The sequence below is a fragment of the Sitophilus oryzae genome, unplaced genomic scaffold, assembly GCF_002938485.1.
Source record: "Sitophilus oryzae breed Bouriz unplaced genomic scaffold, Soryzae_2.0 scaffold_882_pilon_pilon, whole genome shotgun sequence".
NCBI lineage: Eukaryota > Metazoa > Arthropoda > Insecta > Coleoptera > Curculionidae > Sitophilus > Sitophilus oryzae.
Window position 1 is genome coordinate 1,912,937 of NW_022147508.1, and position 23,162 is coordinate 1,936,098.

The window sequence follows — 23,162 nt, forward strand, 5'->3', positions numbered from 1 at the left end:
TTTTATTCCAAAGCCAAATTATGTTGAAGACTGCCAAAGGTTTTTTACTGTACGTATATTATTTGTTAAAATCCTTCAAGCTTTTGTTCTGCAGATAACAAACTTTCACTTTCTTTCAAATACCGATATATTGAATGATGTTGATCTTTTGATTTACCAATAGTGATCAAAAAGTAGTAAGCAATTTTGATGCTAGAATGTTTGTCGTTTCTATGCCCATATTTATTTTTACCGGATGTTTTAAATTGTTGAAAAAAAACATGATTTTTGGGAGTCTCTCCATTTCAGCTGACAAGAATTTTTTGAAGTCCTCAAGAAAAAAAAAGCGTTTTAAAACCAACATCTAAGACCCGTTTGACCGTTTTGTGGGATGTCATGATGTAATTTTTGGATCCTAACTCTCTTAGAATACCTACATAGTGAGGCATCTCGATGCGATGCTCGCCGCGATGCATCCTACGCGCACTTACTCGCCATTTTAAAACAGTGCTTAAAACGTGCGTGTAGGATGCATCGCGGCGAGCATCGCATCGAGATGCCCCACTATGTTTGTACCCTTAGTGACGATGAAAAGAAAGGTGCGACCCATCTGGCGATCAGTTTTCATTGTTTTATATCGGAAGTGGAGAAAATGGCTTTTCCTTAAACAATTTTCGCAAATAGAATAAATTGTGGCCAGAATGCATTTTGTTAGTCACAGGGAGTTCAAGCTTAGCAGGTGGACGCCTAAATGTTTCATTTCAGTCAGATAGCATAAAAATGAAACATAATAAAAAAATAACTGCTAAATAGAGTTTTTTGTAAGCATTTCACCTGATACCATAATTTTATTTACTTGGCAATAATAGTTTACAGGTTTACAGTAACGTTTTTGTGTGTCATGTACGAATATTATAATAGTTTTATTATCTTGTATTCATTTATTTATTAATAAATTATGTTATTAATAAATAAATAAATTTAACCATATGGTTGCTATATATGAGACCATTTGCTACATTTTTAGATTTTAAGTCCCAAACATTGCACCTGATATTTTGTCCCGCTAGAATTACCATCCGCTGCACTGTAGAGAGGAGGTCCCAATGACTAAAGCCCCGTTTTCAGAACTGCGTCGTATCGCTGGCTACACAGTTTGACATTTCAAACAACCAGTGAGAGCTGTACTAAATTTAAAATTGACAGCTGTTTGAATTTTGTACAAATCTCATTGGTCCTTTTAATGTGTCGCCCGCGACACGACGTCGTTCTGAGAACGGAACTTAAAGAATACATGGACATGTAACGTCCATATACGGGCTGCAGCAGAATTTGTGACCTTAGCGTGTCGCTGGCTACACAGTTTGACATTTCAAACAACCAATGAGAGCTGTACTAAATTTAAAATTGACAGCTGTTTGAATTTTGTACAAATCTCATTGGTCCTTTTAACGTGTCGCCCGCGACACGACGTCGTTCTGAGAACGGGGCTTAAAGAATACATGGACATGTAACGTCCATATACGAGCTGCAGCAGAATTTGTGACCTTAGACGCCATTTTTTTAGACATAACGAATGAGTCATCAGCTGGCCATCAGCAACAATTTTAGCGATGTTAGTTGGTTCGTTGGTTGTGTGTGTAGTGAACTTTGCATAAACTGTATTACAATGGTAATTTGTTCAGCTTTCAAGTGTAAAAGGCGCAATGATAAGAGCCGGGAGTTACGTTTTATAGGGAAATAAACAGTCCACTACACCTTTTTAGCGTTTTTTTTATTGAATTCGATAATTATTTCTCTGATATTATATGTACTTGGTATGTGCTATACGTCGATACTAGTTTTGTACTTTTTGTTAACATTTTAACGTTTTTTTCGTAATTAATTAATATGATACCACCAGATACACCATAGGCGTAGTGAAAACATTTATCAAAAATATAAATATCGCTTCATGCGGCTATGTTAAGAAAAATATGTGACACGGCACTGTTTGGAAGAATGGTCACAGTTTGGTCTCGGGTGCTATTTGTCCTTGTATTCTTTCATTTGTCATTGGGATGTCCCTGCGTGACGTAAGCATCCACGGCGATTGCGATGGCGGCGATTTGACGCGATCGATCAGTCCTTTAGAATATATACAGCCCTAGACTAATACCAAAGTTAAATGGTAACATCAGGATTACACGCTTAAAAAGCTATTAAAGTATCAAAAAATTGTGACTAAAATTTTATTAACAAAACGGTACCTTACCTATCATATTCAATTCTATAAAGAACAACATCCTCAAAATTTGTAATAAATTGGTGATTACATGGACTTGGTAAGTCACAAATGTTTAAATGTCGAAATATTATATCAACAAATTCGTCCATGGTTTTAAATTCCTCAGCAGTATGTGAGTATTTATAGAGCAATAGGTTTGATAGTGCCGTTTGTATATTGGGCTCTTCAAATGGCGGCTGTCCAAGAATACCGTCTGCTACAGGTTTTTTTAGTGTCAGAACACAATTTTTTAACAGCTACAATATTTAAATTTTGTAACATAAAAACTAGAATCATACAACCTGATATTTTTACCTCAAAAATATATAAGTAAACTTTTTTTGCATCAAGATTCTCTTCGCTGCATATAGCTGCATACATGGTATCAACGTCCACCGCCATGCTCAATAGCCAGTTAATAGTGTCAGCACATTTAGCAATTAGGTGAAAAACATGAATTTCTGGAACAAACAAATTACATTAAAATACAGAAGATGGTAGTATATCATCAAATTTATATACCCACCTAAAGTATGACCACATTTACAGGGCTCTTCAAAGGTTGTAGGCATGTCAGACTTCTCTATCCTCTTCCATCCTAAGCAGGGGCAACTTAAATCCTGGGAGGTTATAATAAAAAAAATAGATAAATAGAAAACCATCTAATTTGTCAGATTTGATTTAGCATTTTAGAACAAAATATAATCCTCAGTCACAGTATATTATATAGTATGCAGGTATTAGATGACTATCTAGTTTATAACGAAGAGCAATAAAACTATCCTGATGTTTCAAAAATCATATGCCATATCTCGTGGGAGATTCCACACATAAAAAGAAGATTTATTTCTTATATTAGTATATGTCCGATTCTGCTTTGTTTCCTAGCTACAGGGGGTAAATTATTCATTTTATAATAACCTTCTATCAAGTGCTTAAAACGATTCTAATGGAATTTTGAGGGTAAAAGTTACTAAGTAAACCTCTGACGTAAAGTCTAAGTGCGACATAATTTAATGCTAAAAAAGTGTCGACAGATTCACCAGGGAGGTACACATAGGTTATTATTGGTGTATTTTTTAGTGTTGGGAATAATCGATTAGTCACAGTGGAACAATCCGATAGCCCCCTCAAAAATTTAATTTAATTAATTGGTTATAATGTATGTCAAGCAAAAAAAAATATATTTAAAAAAAAATATTAAAAATATATTTCTAGAATCATCAAGATTATTGCAATATCCGAGGCAATATCTATAAAACCAAATTATGTATATTGTTATTAAACTACCAAATTATATTGTGCAACTCAAATGTTGATAGTTACCACTGTTACCAGTTCAGCATCAACAAGAAAAAATAATAAATGATGAAAATTCCTCAACAGAGAAAATAGTTAAAACAGGTAAAGTAATTCCAAAGCCAGCTGGATTGGTATGGGACTCTAAATTTGTTTGTACAGGCAATGCTAAAATAAATGGACAAACTGGACACATGAGAATGCTGAAATTAAGAGACGCACATTTCCAACTGACTTCAGACACTTGGAAACGTGGATCTCTTAATAGGTAAATACACCAATACACAAAGTTGTCTATGGGTAAATAAGGTAAATTCTTATAGGTAAATAAGTTGTCCAACTGACACCAGAAATTCGTTACAATTGCAGTACTTATAAAAATATTAGATTTTTATGCAGTGGGGAAAATCTACAACACGGACGATAACTATCCCACTTCATTTATTCTTTTTCTGCGCCAATTTTCCTACACATACCTATGAGTAGGTACTCAGAATTTCAGTGAAGCCCAGAATCAGATCTGTTATATAAAATAAGAGAATTATTTAGGTAGGATTCTAATGCCCACTTGCACCGTTTGTATAAACTTTGTTTAAAGGCTAAGCAGTGATTAACTATAATAAAATATGTATAGTTAATCACTGTTTAGCCCTTAAACAAAGTTTATACAAACGGTGCAAGTGGGCATAAATTTCAAAGTAAAAGACGTTAAGTTGGCTGGTACTAATAGGCTGTGAGCTGTGACCCTGCTGTGACTTACATAGATAAATAAAACATAGATGTTTATCTCAAATAGGTATAATACAAATTCTCTAACCTGGCATTTTGAATAAACTGCTAGTTTCTGTAGTTTTTTGGGTAAAGAAAACAACAAAATTTGTTGTTTCTTGTCTTGAATGCTTTTCAATTTGCTTAGACTTCCATACTCCTCTACTCTCTTTGCCTGAAGGTCAGGCATAACAGCGGCTGGATATGATGATCCTCCTCCTGAATCCATTGCCAATCAATCAAGTGGATAAATGGTCAGTAAAAATTAATTCATTCCTCTGTTTTCTATAATCACAACCAATCACAACGATAACACAACTCAGACCAAAACAGACTAAAACAAAAACAAATAAACTTAGGTTAGAATCGTTTTATTCAAGGCCACAGATACAAATTCAAGGCACTGACTACCCACCCGTCAACGTACGCCGATAAAAATCTAAAGCGGCCCAAACAAAAAAAATCCCAACAAAACGATACGCAACCAAAGCAGCAACGTTGAGTTGCACATGCACATATGTTGCACCAATGCCTTCTATTAAAAGATCAGCCTACGGGCGGACTTTTGTTTACTTCATCAGCTGTACATACTTAGATATTGGGTTAGATTCCGTTTCATATTTTGTCGGTTGATTTTTGGTTTTAACTCTTTGATTTTTGGTATTATTTATTATTGTAGTGCAAAAAACTAATTATTTTGGTGTTGAAGTGACATAAACTACTACCAGATATATGGTCACTCTCGGTTTCGCACAAAAAAATAGAAATTTTAAAAATTACACGTTGTGCAAGTGATTTAACCTAAAAGTGCCCATACATTTTTTACTTATCGTGATTTTTTTGTGTGTGTTTTTAAGACTCTAACAATTCATCAATAAAGCTTAAGTGGAGTGTGTTATTGGTGCTATGCCTCATCTTTGTTGTGTTCCTGGTGGAAAGGATGGTTACTAAGGATAGTTATTATACTAGGCAGCCTAAAGTGTCCGGAAGAGCAAGAAAAGTGGGTACGAGTTATAAATCAAGAGAATTTTATTGAAAATATCTTTAATAAAATTTAAAATAATATTCTCCCATGATGGTATTAATGAAAACTGGACAATTATGTTTATTTTATTCATATTGTGGAATCTCCACTCAAGTGTTGCTGGTTCAGCTTCGATAGATTCAAACACGTAAGTAGGTATTATGATCTAGGGAAAAATAAAGAATATGTGTATTAGAGATCATGAAAAAGATTATTATTTTGAGTTCAAATTTTTAAAAAGATTTTTGTAAAGACAAGACTGATACAGTTTAAAAGAAGAATGTGTTTTTGTTTGATAATATATAATGTATGTTAAGCATAACATATATTTGTTCAGTAATTTTTAATGAATAGTATTGATTATTTATAATACCAAATTAATATCAAATATTTAAGTGATGGCTGAATACAATATGAATAAAATAACAATAAAATTGGTATATTTGCATAATACAAAATTAAGTTTTAAGAATAAAGGTGTTACTAAGAATACTAAGAAATTCATATTTCTTTGTTTTAATTGGTCTAATGTTATTTACATTTTACGTAAAATTATACCGTATCATCGAAAAAATCGGCGTCTAGTTGGCTTGGAAATGAACATCGATGACATTCCCTAAATAACTGTACACATAAAATAATTAACTAGAATTTTACAATCTTGGAAAATTTGATATTCTTGAACCTTGATTCTAAATATTCTAAATTTTTTGATTTTCTTGGAATTTAGGTTCGGGAAAAACGCTGATTGATTTTCCATTTGGTTTTTCATTATTTTTATTTGGTTTAAAAAAAACGGTTCGGCTAACATTATAGCCTCCATCAGTGTTGTGTCATATGAAAAAAATAGTGTCGAATATAATCCAAAAAATTGCATATAAAATATGCACACCACGCACATAATGTTTACTGCCTACTCCATAGTCAATGTAGATAATTTTAGTGTTAAGAATAATAATTTTAAAAAATATGTGGTCATCTTTTGATAAGTTTATATTAGTTTATTAATTGCAGTAAACATTATGAGGTGAGATTATATTGTTTATGTAATTTTTTGGATTATATTCGACACTATTTTTCTCATATGACACAACACTGTGAAGGCTATAGTTAGCCGAAACGTTTTTTAAACCAAATAAAAATAATGAAAACCCAAATGAAAACTTAATCAGCGTTTTTCCCGAACCTAAAATCCCAAGAAAATAAAAATTTTAGAATAATTTAACATATAAAATGCCAGCGATCTTCATTTCATAGCCATCGCTGACGCCTTTTTTTAGATAATATTGTATTATTTGTAAATATAATTTTTCGAACATTGATACTTGCAAAATAAACATATAAATTTTGTGAATGCAAATAATAATACATCACTATTAGTAGATATTCAATGTTTTTTGTTAAATTAGATCGATTTTCAAACCCCAAAATTTAAAATATATTTACATTTTACCCATTATCTTATGTACCTATACATTATTTGTACATTGTAAAACATTTGCTGCATATGTATGGTTCATAGTTTATTTGCCAAAGTATTTATTACTATAAATAGGTATATATGTTGTAGTTATTAACTGTATATTATGTATATTTCATTTAAACTATATCATTTTTAAAATACAAACCAAAAATCTGAGGAATAATTATGTTTTCCATGTATTCTACAACATATTTATTAATCCGTTATATCTAACTAGCGTGACGTCATAAATCTCGCCCGTCGGCTGATCTTTTAATAGAAGGCATTGGTTGCACACAAAGGTCTTTAAATCTTTAAAATGTCTGTGACAAGTGACAGGTGACAGTTGGCGGCAAATATTTTGTGGTTAGGTAAACTGCCATTTCTTTGTTTACTTCACTATATTTATTATTTAACATTAATCTATTATTTCATATTTAATCCAAGTCAGCCTAAATTTTTGATTTTACTGTGTTTATTTTCCAACTTCTATGCTCTTAACGTCTAATATTAAGTGTTAATTATTTAGCAATGAATTCTGAAGAAGGTACATCAAATTCAATTGATGTTAAACCCGTTATTCCGGAAGAAAAAATTGAAGAATATGGAAGCCGGTTAAACAAATTGAAAAATATTCAAGAGAAGAAACAACAAATTTTATCGTTTACTTTACCTAAAAAGCTTCAAAAACTCGCCGTCTACTCAAAATGCCAGGTAAGAATAAATTCTTACATTTGTTGTGGTTTTTGAATAAAAAAATATTTTTTTCAAAGTTGTAGTGTACTTGTTTTCATTGGGCGCATTCAGTAAACCCACACTGGTATTAACCGGTAAAGAAGACCTACCGATAACTTTTCATTGAACAATCAAGTTACCGGTACGTAAATAAACCGGAAACAAAATACGGTAGGCTCTCAAGTGATCGGTGAATCAACCAGTGAGTTACCATTGGCATTCAATTTAATTTTCTGCACCGGTGGACTAACCGGTGTGTTTACTGAATGCGCCCATTATTACATATAGTAATACCACAGGTAATACCTTGAGGTAATACATGTACCTATTTACAAACTACCTACTTACTTTAATGTAAAAAATGCGTAGTTCAGATGTATTGGAGTATTGAATGGTATTTAATTTTTATTAAAACTTCTCAGGGTGCAGGTTGTGAATGTATCGGATGGAAGAGAAAAGAGAAATCTGATATGCCTATTACCTCTGAAGAACCCTGTAAATGTGATCATACTTTAGGTGAGTATATGCAATTTACAGCATAAATTTTATGCAGCATTTTGATGTGTTCTTTATTCAAGAAAGTCACATTCTTCACCTAATTCCTAAACGTTCTGAAACTATTAACTGGCTACTGAGTATGGTTGTGGATATAGATAACATGTATGCAGCTATGTGTAGTGAGGAAAATACTGATACAAAAAAAGTTTATTTGTATCTTTTTAAGGTAATGTTAATAAGGTATGTTAGTCAAATATTTTTATATTATAAAATTATAATATTGCAGCTATTAAAAAATTGTGTTGTAACATTAGAAAAGCCTGTAGTAGAGAGTCCTCTTGGACAACCACCTTTTGAAAAGCCAAGTATACATAAAGCAGTAACAAACTTGTTGCTATATAAGTACTCCCATATTGGCCAGGAATTGAAAACTATGGATGAATTAGTTGAGATATTATTTCAGTGTTTGAATACTTGGGATTTTCCAAGTCCATGTGATCAGAAGTACATAGCAAATCAAGAGGAAGCTGCTCTTTATAGAATTGAATACAAAAGGTAAGATAATATAAGTATGATTTATTGAATTCATTTTTTTATTTTATCTTTAACTAAATTCCCTCAAATATATTTTTACCTTAAAATTATCAGATAATCAATAATAATTATTAAGTGTTATAACACTTAACCATATTTGTTATTTAGGTACAATATGTATATTATATATTTTTAGATGGTTGGCATTTTGTTATGTACCTACATTTTGTGACTCATTGCCCCATTATGATACAACACAGATATTTGGTAGAACTTTATTGAGGGCAGTATTCAAATACATTAGAAAGCAAATAATGGATCAGTTCTATTTGGAGCGAGACAAAATGAGTTCAGGTGAGTATTTATAGGGAAAAAATAAATAAGGTAGCCTATAGGTACGCGCACACTGACCAGAGCCGCACGCGCCGCGTCGACCGAAGAAAAATATTGTTTGTATTACTTTCAATGAAGGTGCGCACACTAGCCAGAGCCGCACGAATCGCATCGACGAAAATGCGGCCAGCATTATTGGGCCAGAATGATTTTCGATAAATGCGGCTAGTGCTGCTGACGTCACACGCAATTCCTTCGACTCTACGTAGGTAGCCTAAGAAGAGATTAGAAATTCAATATGCTAAGAACGTTTAAAGAAATTTTTCATGGCTCATATTGAAAAATTTTTAGTTCATCCTCAAATATGGAAATAATGTGGATTTTTGCAAATATTGTGACCCTATAACTTTCGATTCTTTCTCGTGATTTCTTCTTCTATTAGCAAGGAGCTTATAATTTCTTGTTCGTTGTCATTCGTTGTCGAGAAATATTAAAAAACACGCTTATCACCGCAGACAGGACTCTTGAAGCGACTGATGAGAAATTCGATTGGCAAATACGGGTGTAGTAGGGGCAAAAAGAACCAAAATAGCGACTAATGCGGCGCGTTCGGTACGGCTCAGTGTGCGCGACAAGAAAAAAAAGGGCGATTCGTGTGGCGAGTGCGGCGCTGGTCAGCGTGCGCGTACCTTAAGTGACTACTGCTGTGGTGTGGTTATTAGTGTGTACCAGGCGGATGAAACTGCCATTTGAATTTTGGAAACACGGCGGAGTTTCTGCCAGTAGAGGGATAGATGGCGCTGCGTAGAAATTTCATCTAAAGTCCCTAGATATTCATCTAGGGACTTTAATTTCATCATGATTTTATCAAGTCATCCACAGAGTATAGTTTAATTAACAATTCGTTTGATTCTCTGTGGAGTAATTGGAGTAGTTGGAGTAGTTGAAAAATATAAATATTTATATAAAATGTTGATAATTTAACAGCGATGTGCTTTGTTACCCTATGAATAAACATTGATATGAAGTTGCTTTCGTCAGAAACAATTATAATTAAATAATTTAATAAAAATTTAATTTCTAAGTGACCCGGATCAGTTAGATCAGTAAAATAAATTGAAAAATAAACGTCATTCCATATTTGGCAATGTCTGTCAGTTTCTGTGAAGTGGAAGTGAATTGTGATTTGTTTTTATGGGAATATTTTACGGATTTTTGCGAATTTAGAGTATTTTGGACGATAGGATTGTGAAATTTAAAAGCCAAGTAGTTTAATATATAAGATTAATTAATCCCTGTGATAATTTTTATGAAATTTCTCATAATCAAAACAAATTCTTTCAACAAAATGGCTGTCTCAGAAATTTGGAAGATCATTAATTTTAAAGTTTTATTTAAGTGTATTTATATCGAATCAAGAATTTGTATAACATATTAAAAGCTTAATTTTAAAGGTTGTGCAGTAATTTATGTAAGTGTACGCTTTTAGATAAATATTAAATATACAAATTTGCAAAGACAAACAAGTAATTTTAAAAAGATCATTTATTTATTTAAACGAGTATAATCATTAATCATTAGGTTGAAAATATATTTGTATTTACTTATTTATATATTTTCTATACCCTTGTATTATTTATAAGCCCTATATGTCCTGTTTTATTTGAAAAAAAAATGCTTCGAGTCATCGAGAATAGATTTAATAACAATTTTGTCCCTTGGCTTTGTGTATTATATAATGTGAATTGTAAGATGTTTCTATTTGAATAGGTCATTAAAGTTGAGATTAAAGTTATACCAAATTATATTCACGGTAACTATATGTCTTTTATATAATGAATTATTTATTTATAATTTATAACCTTTTTTATAATTACTTATAACTGATTGTATAAATTCTGATAACTTTTATATATACTTGTATAGTGTTGAATGTGTTATATGTAATTTTATTAACAATGTTATAATAAAATAATCAAGTTACAAATTTTTCGTGTTTTATTCTAATTTCAGGGATAATTTCAACCTAATTATTAATTTATTTGTATCAAAATACATTATTTTATTTTTGTAAAATGTTTTGTTACAAATAAGTTCATAATCTAGATTGAAATTACCAAATATAAGTAAAAAACTTATGAACTGGCAGTAAAGGTCCATTTAAAAATATGGCGCGAACTTTTAGTTCTGCCAGTAGCCCGCTTGGATCGCGTCGAGCGCGTGTTTCCAGGCTTTAACATAGGAGTTTTCATTTCTTTCAGTTAGTTATTCTATGGTGTGTACTATTAGATATAGATGATCTATAACTTCTGTTGCTAGTGTCACCGTGTAGAGTATCTGTCACAGTGTGTTCCAAAAAATTGGGTAATTGATTAACCACGATTCTGCTTAAACTGCTTGACGTATAAAGCTTATTTTTGGCAAACGGATTTTTCGAAAGTCAAATTCCAACGAGATGAAACTACCCCTCAAATATTACCAAGTTATATAATAATATCGCCATATTGTTTTTTCTCATGCCGACATAAATGTGAGAAAATTTTATTCAGTTGGTATGTTAATGGAAATTCTTGCTTTGCCTTATCATCACCATTACAAATAATTAATTCGCGGGTACACGCTAGTAAGCTTCATAAGAAGCTTAAAAAATAATAATTTTTAAATTAATTAACGTTCGGGTTTATTCTTGGTTGATGCCCTCTAACGGACAAACGAAGCACTTTTATATAAAGGTAAATTATGGGCAATTAACTTATTGCGATCCAAAAAATACGTATTTGTTCTATTTTCACGGAATATTAGAACTCCCTGTATATTTTGTAGGTCTGCTTTGGAAAATTAAATTCTCCACAATTTTTTTTCTCAAAAACTATGCGATGTAGCGTTTTTCTACAATAAAGAGAAGAGATAAAAAAATGTAGTAAATACTAGAAGAATCATTTTACGAAAAGATAATATGTCGTCGGTGGAGATGAAAAATATTTATACTAAAATTTATGTAAGGGTGGGGGTAGTTTTCAGCCTCCCCGTACTTTTTCTTGATTTTTGTAAAAGCCAAATGTTAAAGCACTTAGCAAAACATAGACATCCAAAATCTCATTCAAATCGGAATAATGGTTCTTAAAACATCTGAAAAAATGTGTTTATTTTGTTAAAGTTTGATGCCATCTAGCGGATAAACGAAGCACTCTTCTATGGAGGTAAATTGTGTCCAATGAACTTATTTTGATTCTAAAAATACGTAGTAGTTCTATGTCCACGGAATATTGGGATACCCTGTATAGTGTAACATAAAAATATCATAATGTAATCAATTTTAACTCTATAATTATAGTATTTATATAAGTAAAAGCTTTTATCTTTGTCTTGTACATTAAAATGCAGACCATGTATTCAGAATATTGTTTTTTTAGAGAGAAAAACAATGCTGTTGAATAATTTTCCTCCATTTTTGAATCAGTTGGAAGAAGAAATTTATTCTCCAAATTCCCCTATTTGGGATATAGATTTTAAGCCACAACCATTGAATTCGTTGGATAGTTTAAAAGCTAATAGAATTCTTTTCTCACCTAAAAAAGGTCAGGAATTTGAAAAACCCGCTGCCGGGGGTGTAGATAAAGATAGTTTAACGAATTTGTCAGTCTCTTCAGGTAAGTAAAATTATTATTTATAATAAAGTATATTTTCATTTTATTGATTAAATTAATCAGGAAAAGCCTTAAAACCATCTGATACATCCCCCAAAGAAGCAAAGAGACGCAAAGGTGCGCAAGAAGAAGCGTTTGAAGATTTACCCCAAGAAACAGTGAACCAAATACTTAATAACATGGACGATCCCAATTTTAAGACGGGATCTGATGTAAGATTTTCTTATTTTATTATGTAGAATTTATTATTTTAACATTCTTAACACCAACAGATAATTAAATCTAAATTATTATTTATAAATTGGAGTTTCGTTTAAGAAAAGGTAGAGTACGAACCAACTAAGAACATGTCACAACCTTGATAGAAAACGATCGCTTTCTCTCTTGGGTTCTAATCATTCACGCGCCAGTGCAAGAGAGACAAACGATGTCTAAGTGATGACGCTCGTAGCATCACAGATTATACAGATTATAAACTTTGTTTTTTCTTTATTGTTTTTCGTGGTTCCAATTTTCGGAATCGGGCACTAGTTAGGTTACTAGTTTGCGCACATAGCACGCCCACTTATGGCCTCTAAAATTGTGCACAGCGCTTGACCGGCACAGTTATTAGAGAGAAAACCGAATAGCGTCATGCAGTATTTACGCGTACCTTATCATGGTTACGATATGCGCGAGTCAATTTTTAACGCAACACCCGTTAATAACGTTACCGCCTGACGTAATTTGCGGATCAATTACACCAAGCGCTATTTCTAAATAACGTTTAAAAATTGCTTAAATGGGCATGTGCGGGTATTTGACAACCGGGGCCGGCCGGCCGGCGAGATCTTTTATTTTAGGTTATGTTTGAATTGTTTTGAATTATTACTTTAGTTTTATTAGGTAATTTGATATTTAAGTAGCTGGGATTAGTTTTAATTAAATAAATATGGCTCAAAATATGGATTCCACCTCTTCCAATATTAAAGAACCTATAAAGAGGCTTAGGTTTACAGCAGATGACGACTTAACCCTTCTAAGAGAATTTGTTGCTTGTTGCCCTAAACCCACTGGCAGACGTTGAACAATAAAGCACTGGAAATAAGAACTTTAGTCCGTTAGTTTTAAAATACCTAGTAAACAAAACAATTTCAAAGTTTTAAACTCAAAGTTAAGGTTAAGTTTAAATAGCGGACGCGACGCGAACAGTATTCTTTCCGATCCAATAACTATAAATGAAGAGAGTTAATACCACCTCACGTAGAGGAAATAACACCTGGCCTTATTAACGTCCATGCACGCTATTCGGTTTAGCGATATCTCTCTATTACGCTGTTTATTGTTATTTCACGCGAGTTTATTTTTGCGTAATGGAAATTTTACTCGTTTGCACTTCGTCATAAAAAACAATTTTCGTACCACGTATTATGGATAAGATTTTTATCTGTATACATATAGTATACCTAATGTTCTAGTTGGTTCCTTAGGTTGGTTCGTACTTTACTCAGTTGGTATTGACAAAGCCTAACAAAATCAGCCAAGCGACGCAAAACTAGAAGGAATTGGACCATTACCTCTGTCTTTATGTTGACTTTCTTGGATGCATCTAATTGTCTGTAATTTAGGAGGTGTTTGATGACGTTTGAAAATGACAGGCATTAAGATTCATGAGGGGGAGTCAAAATAAATATTCGATTTTGATATAAAGATAATGTTGTAGATTTGCGTCCGTATGTTATATGTATATAAAATGGCGTTCGCAGGTTTAGGACCAACAAATAAAAAACCTTTTATTTAAAAAAATTACCGACATTTCGACGTTTATTCTCGTCTTTTTAATCTTTTTCAAGGCTATTTTCAGCTAAAAGATTCTTTTGTCAAAAGCAAGTAAGTAGCGTATCCTGCTGGCATGGATACTACACATAATAGTCTATGGATTTTGAAAAAGATGAGAATAACCATTTGAAACGTCGGCAATTTTTGAAGTGAAACTTCAGTCAAGGCCGCGACACACGAACTAGCTAGTGGTAACTTTGGAGCGACGTAACTCGGACCCTATGTGAACTAAGGGGTTGAAACTCTGAATGTAAATGGGGCTCGATGGGCCCCATCTTTCCACATTTTGACGTTTATATTTGACGACCATATTTTGACACCACATCATTAATGAATCAAATCAAAAAATCGTCCGGTTTACATGAAATTTGGTATGTCGATAGAATGGACCAAGGCCAACTTGACCGTGTACGACACGTGTCACTGTGACAGTTAGTTTTGACGTAAGAAACGTCAAAAGTTGATGTCGTCCGATCGCGACTAAATTTGGTGTGTAGGCTATGTAAGCGACGGTGCACACTGTCCCACCCTGCAAAGTTGGATGCGACGTTTCATTTACATCTTCATCGGGGTGGGACTAAGGATTTGATATTGAACAAAAATGTGGGTCGATTTCGGTATAATTGGGGACGGGCTACAGGATGACGCCCTCGGCGTTTCGAACCGATGCCCCTATAAATTGACGAAATCATCAGGATTTTTCTTAATTATGGGTCGATTGGAACCAAACTCGGCACATGGATTAGAGGTACCCAAATGGAATCCTCAGACGGACAGACGGTCATTTTAATACAATTTTTTTACAACTAAACTAAATTTTGTGAAAGTCAAATTAATTAAATTATTTATTGATTTTTAATTTATTACTTTTTCGACGTTTCACTTCTCTCTCCTCTTTTTCAAACGTGCTTCAAACCATTCTGTTTAATAGCTATTTGTAAGAAGTTCCACTTCAAATATGGCGCCAGTCTCACTGGTACACCAGCTCTTAGCTTGCGTAGAACTTTCATTTTGAGTTAGTTTTTGGGCTATTCTACTAGGAAAATTCAATAATTACTATATTTACTCACACCAATTAAACTACGCACTGTACGGAAGTACGCCAGTCTCCCGTACCAATTCGTAGATCGAAGGTACGCCAGTGACTGGCATTATCCTTAAGGTCTGTGCTGGACTGGCACGAAAAAGTGCTAACACAAAAGACAACAATAAGCCTTTGAGCCCGCAGTGGGGCTCAACAAATATGATGCACTACCATGCCAGTGCTGGCGTACCGCTGAAACTGGCACCAGCTACTGGATACGTGTAGATCTGCCTTTGCCAAATTGGTTTTGTCTAGCTTCTCTGATTTGGTTAGTGGACCATGTAGAATGTTTAGGAAGGGAGTTAATCACCGCGACCTTACAGATCTATTGTGTGTTCCCCTTTCTTGAGTTATAACTCGTTATAACTTAAGAAAAGGGAACAAAACTCGTTATAACTCATCATACAGTCTCAAGGCTTTAACAAAACCCAGTATCTGAGACGGCTTCACAGGGGCCAGCTCTTCATTCTCGACATCAGCCGTACTAAAGTTCATGGCACGAACGGTTGTCGTCTCGGCGCACTCAGTGATAAGGTGTTCTGGTGTTTCCCCATTTTAATTATAATAATAATAATAATAATATTTTACTTTATTTATGTAAGTGGCGAGATCTAGCATACGCTACTCAATCTAACCACCTTAAAAAAATACAAAATACACATACAATAGTAATACAACAATATAACAATTTTAATATAATATAAATCTAAATTATATAAACGAACAAAAAAAAGACATATATCGGGTGCGTCTCAAAAGTGGCTCATCCCTATAACTTTTTTATTTTTTCAGATAAAACAATTGTTTTCGGTCACTTCCGGTTTCACCGGAAATTACTACAACTTTTGATTTTTAAATTGCACCCTCGGTATTTTTTTACTTTATTCGATAGAAAATGACACTCTGAATAGAATGACATATCATATGTCAACTTTTGACAATTTCGCATATGGTTTATTTGACATTGTAACTTGCGGTTCATAACGAAAATTTGACTCGAAATACCAAGTGTGTGGTATCAAATTATTCGTAAAAAATGCTTTTTCCAAATATACTAATGAGCCACCCTCGTTCCATTTGAAAAAATTGAGATATGATTAAAAATACGATTTGGGCATCTTTTAACCGGCCAGGACAAGACACTAAAAACATTAGACGATCAAATCGATTTTTCCAAGGCCCCTTGATTAAAAATTAGTGTTTTTAATACAGCCATGGTACTCAAGATTGAATTTTAAAATGCAATTTGTTTTTGAGCGAATATGTCAAAAGTTGACATATGATATGTCATTCGATTCAGAATATAATTTTCTATCGAATAAAGTAAAATACCGAGGGTGCCATTTAAAAATCAAAAGTTGTAGTCATTTCCGGTGAAACAGGAAGTGACCGAAAACAATTGAATACGTCAATCAATCCTAATTTATGTCATATACTAACACACCAAATCTGTTTTTTTTATCTGAAAAAATAAAAAAGTTATAGGGGGTGAGCCACTTTTGAGACGCATCCGGTATAACACCTATACATGAGCTTAACATACAAATCAATAATACTTTTATAAAGTTAAATTGAAATCAACAAGAGATTTCCTGAAACCTGCAATGGACGGACAGCTTTTAAGGTACGGAGGAAGTGAATTGTAGCATTTTGAAGCATAATACGAAAACAATTTTCCCCACAGAATCTGCATTCGCCGTTGTTCCTTAGCTTCAACCTACTGAAGTGTTCGTTGAGGAGACTGCAGTGTCCTATTAAAAACCCCGTAACAATCCGAATATTGTTTTTACTTAAATCAAAGAAAATCTTTAATTTTTCTCGGTCGTAAGTTTTGAGGAACGTTTTCGAGTGTCAAGGGGCGTCCAGACCAGATGAGCGAGCAGTAACGAGCGCGAGCAAACATTTATTCAAATTCGCTCGTGATTTCTGCTGCTCTCGAGCACATGATCAGCTTCCGTCCAGACCTAGCGGTTATTTGTATGTTCGGCGTTGATCGGTGTGTGGCACTTCATGTTCATAATGTCGGAAAAACTTATTGCTTGTGTGTCTTTCATTGTATTTTATAAATTGTTGAAACGTCAAAAGAGAAAACGACTGCAGAGGAGATGGTGGAATAACTCTTTTTGAAAATCGAGTTTCTCATGGTGGTAACAATTTACTAAACGATGTTGAAACAGAAGATTCTGGAAAATTTAAGAACTTTTGTCGGATGTCACTTAGAGATTTTAATACCTTATTAGATTTAACTGACATGAAAAGTGATACGAATTACCGAAAAGCAATTTCACCTAGAGACAGGCTAGCTATAACCTTACGGGTTTTGGCGATTTTTGTACTCCTCTATTAGTTCTAAAACAACTTCATTCGGCCATTCCATTTTTGATATTCGATTGCAAACGTGGTAAACAAAATCCCGTCCAAACCGAACGTGCAATAGCGCGAATCTTCTTTGATGTACCGACACGGCGTGGAACAGCGTCGAGCGCGAGCAAGCAATCATTCGCTCGCTCGCAGAGCCGTCCACACCAGTTAAGCGTTCCCATTTAACATACCCGAATTTTTGCTCGCTCCTGTTCGCTCATCTGGTCTGGACGCCCCTTTAGACCATTGGAGAACTCCCATTCAAGGTTCCTCAGTTCCACCTTTTAGTGGACCATATAACACTCAATTTATAAATACATACTAGTTGAATATTAATCAGCTCCAAATTATGCTCACATGTTATTTTATGGTTAGCAAAACGCGCCTCCCCAGTGTTAAAACTTTACTTTCAACACTGAGGACAGTTTGATGTATTATGGTGAACTAGTGTTTTATTTTGTTGTTGTAACACCAACAGTTCCAACGTCAACTCTATTTAACTTAAAGAGTTTTAATGTTTTTAGTTGGTTTTCTCTGATAACACCCCAGCAACAGATGAGGCTCCTAAATTAGAAGAACGTAACGGCATTATTCAATTACATTTAATTGGCAACAGTCTAACGCAACCTGTATCTAAACAAGTAATGCTATGGTTAATTGGTCTAAAAAATGTATTTTCGCGTCAGTTACCTAGAATGCCTATAGAGTATATAACTTTGCTGCTGTTTGATCCGTAAGTCAATGGTTATTTAGGTGTATTTATATAACATTGTATTTATTCATATTTTTTTAGTAAACATCAAACTATAGCTCTAATAAAAAACGGTAATCCTATAGGAGGTATATGTTTTCGTCCATTCTTTACTCAAGGTTTTACGGAAATTGTTTTCTGTGCCCTTACTTTGCTTGAACAGATTAAGGGTTATGGTACTCACATAATGAACCATTTAAAGGATTATCATATTTCAAAGGGCATTTATCACTGCTTAACATATGCGGACAAAAATGCTATAGGTATTATCATAATATCATCTAAAATATCTGATTAAGGTATTGTTCTCTTTGGCAGGTTATTTTGAGAGACAGGGATTTTCCAAAGACATCAAATTAAGTAAAACAATCTACCAAGGATATATTAAAGAATATGAAGGTGCAACTTTAATGCACTGCGAACTCAATCCAAAAATTATTTATACCCAAGCAACAAGTGTTATAAGGAGACAGAAGAAATTTATTACACAACTCATTTATCAACAGCAAAAAACAGTTTCAAAGATTCATCCAGGAATAACATTTTTTAAAGATGGTTTGATTTTCTTAGATCTAAGTGCTCTTTACTTACTTCTGTATTATTTTTTTAGGGGTAAAAAATATTCCGATTGAATCGATTCCAGGCTTAGAAGAGACTGGATATAAACCGGCCACTAGAACAACTAGAGGTCAACATTTAGAAGAATCTCAAGATATTGATACATTAACTAGTATGCTTAAGACTGTACTAAATACCGTAAGTAATTCATGAGCAGATTTTTTATGATAAAAATTTTAAAATATATGGTTATCCATTGCTCCTATAAGATTTCTTATAGTAGGGTAGACCAAGTGGGTATTTTGGGATTTACTTAAGCGCAGCAGAATAACGTAAAGGGAGATTACTATTATTTTACAGGTGAAAAACCACGAATCATCTTGGCCTTTTAGAGTACCAGTTGACAGAGAAGAAGTTCCAGATTATTATGATCATATAAAATATCCTATGGGTAATTTTATTTTTATAAGGTTTGTAAAAAGTAACTAAAATGTTTTTTTCTAGATTTAAAAACAATGACTGAAAGACTGAAGTCAAGATATTATGTATCTAGACGGTTATTTATAGCGGATATGATGCGAATTTTCACAAATTGTAAGGTATATAACTCCCCTGAGACACCTTATTATCAGTGTGCAGTCAAATTGCAGCAATATTTTCAAACGAAAATGAAGGAAATAGGATTGTGGGATAAGTAAACAAAAAAATATAGTAAAAACCCAATATGAAAAAAGGAAAACCAGTTTAATAAAGATCTATACAACGTTACAGGATAATAGACGATAAAAATGACTAGTCAAATCCATAACTATAATATCATGAAAAGTTAAAAACATTTTAGCGTTAAACTATACAGTTACAACAATAAATAGCAGCAATATATAATAAAGTCTCGCAAATTAAAGCCATTGCTCTATTAAAATCTTATAAAAGACAATTATATCCGCATTCAGCAGTTGATCAAGGAGCAATGGCTCATAGTATAGAGATATATTTAACAAAGATAATAAAAAGAAAACAAGATTCTTTACTTAATAAATATTTTAAGTAATACAGCATGTCATGTGTATGTGTATATTAAATTATCTCGGTCAGTTGATCTATCCCAAAGTAAGTTTGAGAAAATTGAAATAGATTTAATACACTTTTTACACACTGTATGTGGAGCTACAACACTTAAGCTAAAGTTAATAAATAAACAAATTAAATGGCTTGGATTTTTTTCCTATAAACCCTGTATAATTGATTTAGGGAAAGCAAAAAGATGACAAATTTAAGTTGAATAATCATTTACTTCAGTACCTGTATAGTATATCGCAAAAAAGAAATTTATTAAGTCACTTTTTGTATAAAAATATTAATTTATACAAGCTTAGGCATGGCTTCTTCTACTGAATTAAAATGATAAAGTATTCTCTTGTGCATGTTTTTATTTTTTATATACAGGGTGCTACAAATTCGAGGCACGAGCATCGGTATCTCGGTAACCGTAATAGATAGGGACATGGTTAAATTGGGGCAAAGTTGCGCTTTAGGATGTTCACCAAGATGCCATCAAAAATGTTTTAAAAATTTCAAGGATTGGTGAGTTTTTTGGAAAAAAACGGATTTTTTTTAAAATGAATTTAATTTTTTTCTGTCGTTACTTTTAAGAAAATCAAAAAACTAATTGCACATTCTCATAGACACTTTATAAAGGTTATCTGATAGTATTTTTAGATTTTCAAATTAGCTGATAATTTGTGAGCTACTGAGGCCAACTTAATTTTTTTTAAATACGGACCTGCGTTTTTTATTTTAGATTTTGAAAGACCTCGGTCTCCTGAGTGCAATGATATGCCACACTTAATATTCTTTTGTTTCGGACATTCTGTTTTTTTAAATATTTAATCTATTCATCGTTACAATATTGATAAGTTTTCAAGCTTAACAATGACGTGGGGTAAAACATTGAATATGGAAAATCAAATGCAATAAAATAATAAAAATTAATATACAAATGAATACATTATATACTTCACGTCATTTGTAAAAGTGAAATCAATACATCTCAACATTTACAATAAAGAGTACAAAATACATTCGGAAGTATAAGAAAATTGAACGAAAAATAAATTTGTGCAATAGGGAGGGTGGGTTTAAATTTGACTAATCCTTTCGAACATGTATAGCATTTTAGAAACTAGTTTGTAGAAGTTGATTTATTTATAATAACTACGATTAATATTATGCATATTATTAGATCGCATACTGAGATTTCAAATTCACAATAAAAAAAGTTAAAAATAATATCTTTAAATTGCTGACCTGGATAGAATTTATTTGAATCTTCCAATTATTGGTTAGGTATTCGATTTTCCTTATTCAATGTTAATTAGCGTTGATCAATATTGTTGCGATGAATATAAAATCAGATGAATTAATTTAAAAAACCAGAGTCGGACTAGAAATTATTTTAGATAATAATTATTGAATAGTTTTGTTGTTAAGGTACCCAAAACAAAAAAAGTATAAAGTGTGGCATACCATTATACTCAGGAGACCGAGTTCTTTCAAAACCTGAAATAAAAAATACAGGTTCACAGGTTTAAAAAAAATTAAGTTGGCCTCTGTATCTCACAAATTATCAGTTAATTTGAAAATCTAAAAATACTATCAGATAGCCCTAATAAAGTGGCTATGAGAATGTGAAATTAGTTTTTTGATTTTCTTAAAAGTAACGATTGGAAAAAATATAATTTATTTTCAAAAAAATCCGGTTTTTCCAAAAAAACTGAGCAATCGCTGAAATTTTTAAAACTTCTAAGCATCTTGGTGAACATCCCAAAGCACAACTTTGCCCCAATTTAAACATGTTCGTATCTATTACGGTTACCGAGATACCAATGCTCGTATCTCGAATTTGTAGCACCCTGTATACACAAAAATATTACTCTCTTATTTTCTCTGAAGTATTAATATATATTTATTCAACTTAAATTTGGCAATCGAGCAATCCCTTTTGAATAAGGTCACGACAAACGTATTAAAGCATTATTTCCTATAATAAAAGTTACAAGACTAGACGGGGGATATACTATCAAATACCTAAACACTAATGTCAAATACAAAATAATTTTTCTTATCGATAGAAAAAAATCACACTTCATTTGTGCTTGGAGTAAGATTCTTAAATCTACTTAAAACTGATGTTACACCATTTTCAGATTAATTTAATTAAGTTACGAGTGGCTGAAGACGGTGTAAGACGGAGTTTTGATGCTACATACGCCAACTCATCTACGTATTTTAAGCTGCACTTTCGTTTAGAATGAATTTTGAGACTACAATATTATAAAATATAGGAATTTTGTGAATCAATTCCGACTAGAAACTACAGTTTTGAGATTTCTTTCAAATTGTTACCCACTGGCTAAATACTACAGTCGCTGTCGTCGGATAATTCCAAGGCTCCTTCTAAATTTTCGGAGAGTAGTTCTTCATTTCCTTCATCGGACGAGCTAAATATTTAAAAATAGTAAGTATGTGCTATTTTAATGTATGTTTAGCTGTATCGCAGAACAATCCAGGGAGCAGGAATATTTTTTTTTTATAAAAAATAATGATATACAATCCAGTTCTGAATAGATGATATCACATCATATTGAGTCACAATTACGTTGATGCCTCTAAAGGTTTTTTTTGGAACATAGTCTCGTGTTGTCATTAATTTTCTATCAGAAGGACTATATCAAATCACATTTTAACTGCTTGAAAGAGGCTTAAATTTAGTTTAACCTTTATTTTATACCTTAAAATAATGAAATGGAATAAAAAAAATAATGGAATAATGGAATAAAAAAAATATATAAATAATGGAATCCTTTATTTTATACCTTAAGAAACCTCTGTTTTTATTTTGTAATCGCTCATAAAAACGCTGCCCCTTTGATTATCAGTAGACGATTTTAGACATTCACGCTTTTTTTATTCTTATTTTCGCCATTGATAAAAAAATAACAACCGTTTTAAAATAATGTTTCACCATTTTTTTAGGAGCCTCTAA

At 32.6% G+C, this 23,162-nt stretch overlaps 3 protein-coding genes across 7 annotated transcripts in view; 1 reads left to right on the forward strand and 2 right to left on the reverse strand.

Moving 5' to 3' along the window:
* LOC115890530 (histone acetyltransferase KAT2A-like) overlaps positions 1-4,815 on the reverse strand; it is a 25,250-nt gene extending 20,435 nt beyond the window's left edge. Inside the window, exons 1-5 of the mRNA XM_030910777.1 lie at positions 4,728-4,815; positions 4,362-4,646; positions 2,772-2,865; positions 2,561-2,706; positions 2,234-2,502 (exon numbers count right to left, since the gene is read on the reverse strand). Coding sequence (XP_030766637.1) covers positions 2,234-2,502; positions 2,561-2,706; positions 2,772-2,865; positions 4,362-4,541 — 689 coding nt within the window. The 5' untranslated portion in view covers positions 4,542-4,646; positions 4,728-4,815. The remainder of the gene's footprint in view (positions 1-2,233; positions 2,503-2,560; positions 2,707-2,771; positions 2,866-4,361; positions 4,647-4,727) is intronic.
* Positions 4,507-20,326, forward strand: LOC115890529 (histone acetyltransferase KAT2A). Of its 2 annotated transcripts, none has more exons than XM_030910776.1 (14): positions 4,507-4,566; positions 7,328-7,512; positions 7,956-8,049; positions 8,112-8,257; positions 8,318-8,586; positions 8,762-8,919; positions 12,312-12,548; positions 12,609-12,757; positions 18,333-18,541; positions 18,602-18,822; positions 18,878-19,114; positions 19,170-19,315; positions 19,478-19,568; positions 19,622-20,326. In XM_030910776.1, exons 2-14 carry the CDS (start codon positions 7,330-7,332, stop codon positions 19,813-19,815), a joined length of 2,334 nt encoding a protein of 777 aa, XP_030766636.1. In that variant the 5' UTR covers positions 4,507-4,566; positions 7,328-7,329; the 3' UTR covers positions 19,816-20,326. The 2 variants fall into 2 exon arrangements, with proteins under 2 accessions (XP_030766636.1, XP_030766635.1); XM_030910775.1 differs by lacking the exon at positions 4,507-4,566 and adding an exon at positions 7,095-7,169.
* Positions 20,327-21,945: 1,619 nt separating this feature from the next.
* Positions 21,946-23,162, reverse strand: part of LOC115890542 (serine/threonine-protein phosphatase 2A regulatory subunit B'' subunit beta) — a 76,014-nt gene continuing 74,797 nt past the window's right edge. For 3 of the 4 annotated variants that reach the window (XM_030910801.1, XM_030910802.1, XM_030910803.1), the window contains one exon: positions 21,947-22,617. In XM_030910801.1, coding sequence (XP_030766661.1) covers positions 22,530-22,617 — 88 coding nt within the window. In that variant the 3' untranslated portion in view covers positions 21,947-22,529. Of the gene's footprint in view, positions 22,618-23,162 lie in introns of all 4 variants that reach the window. The other variant, XM_030910804.1, reaches the window with a different exon arrangement.

Coding starts and splice junctions, on each gene's coding strand:
- LOC115890529 (XM_030910776.1), top strand. CDS start 7,330: ATGAATTCTGAAGAAGGTACATCAAATTCAATTGATGTTAAACCCGTT. Junction 8,050..8,111: donor TAAATGTGATCATACTTTAG/GTGAGTATATGC, acceptor TCTTTATTCAAG/AAAGTCACATTCTTCACCTA. Junction 19,569..19,621: donor TCATATAAAATATCCTATGG/GTAATTTTATTT, acceptor GTTTTTTTCTAG/ATTTAAAAACAATGACTGAA.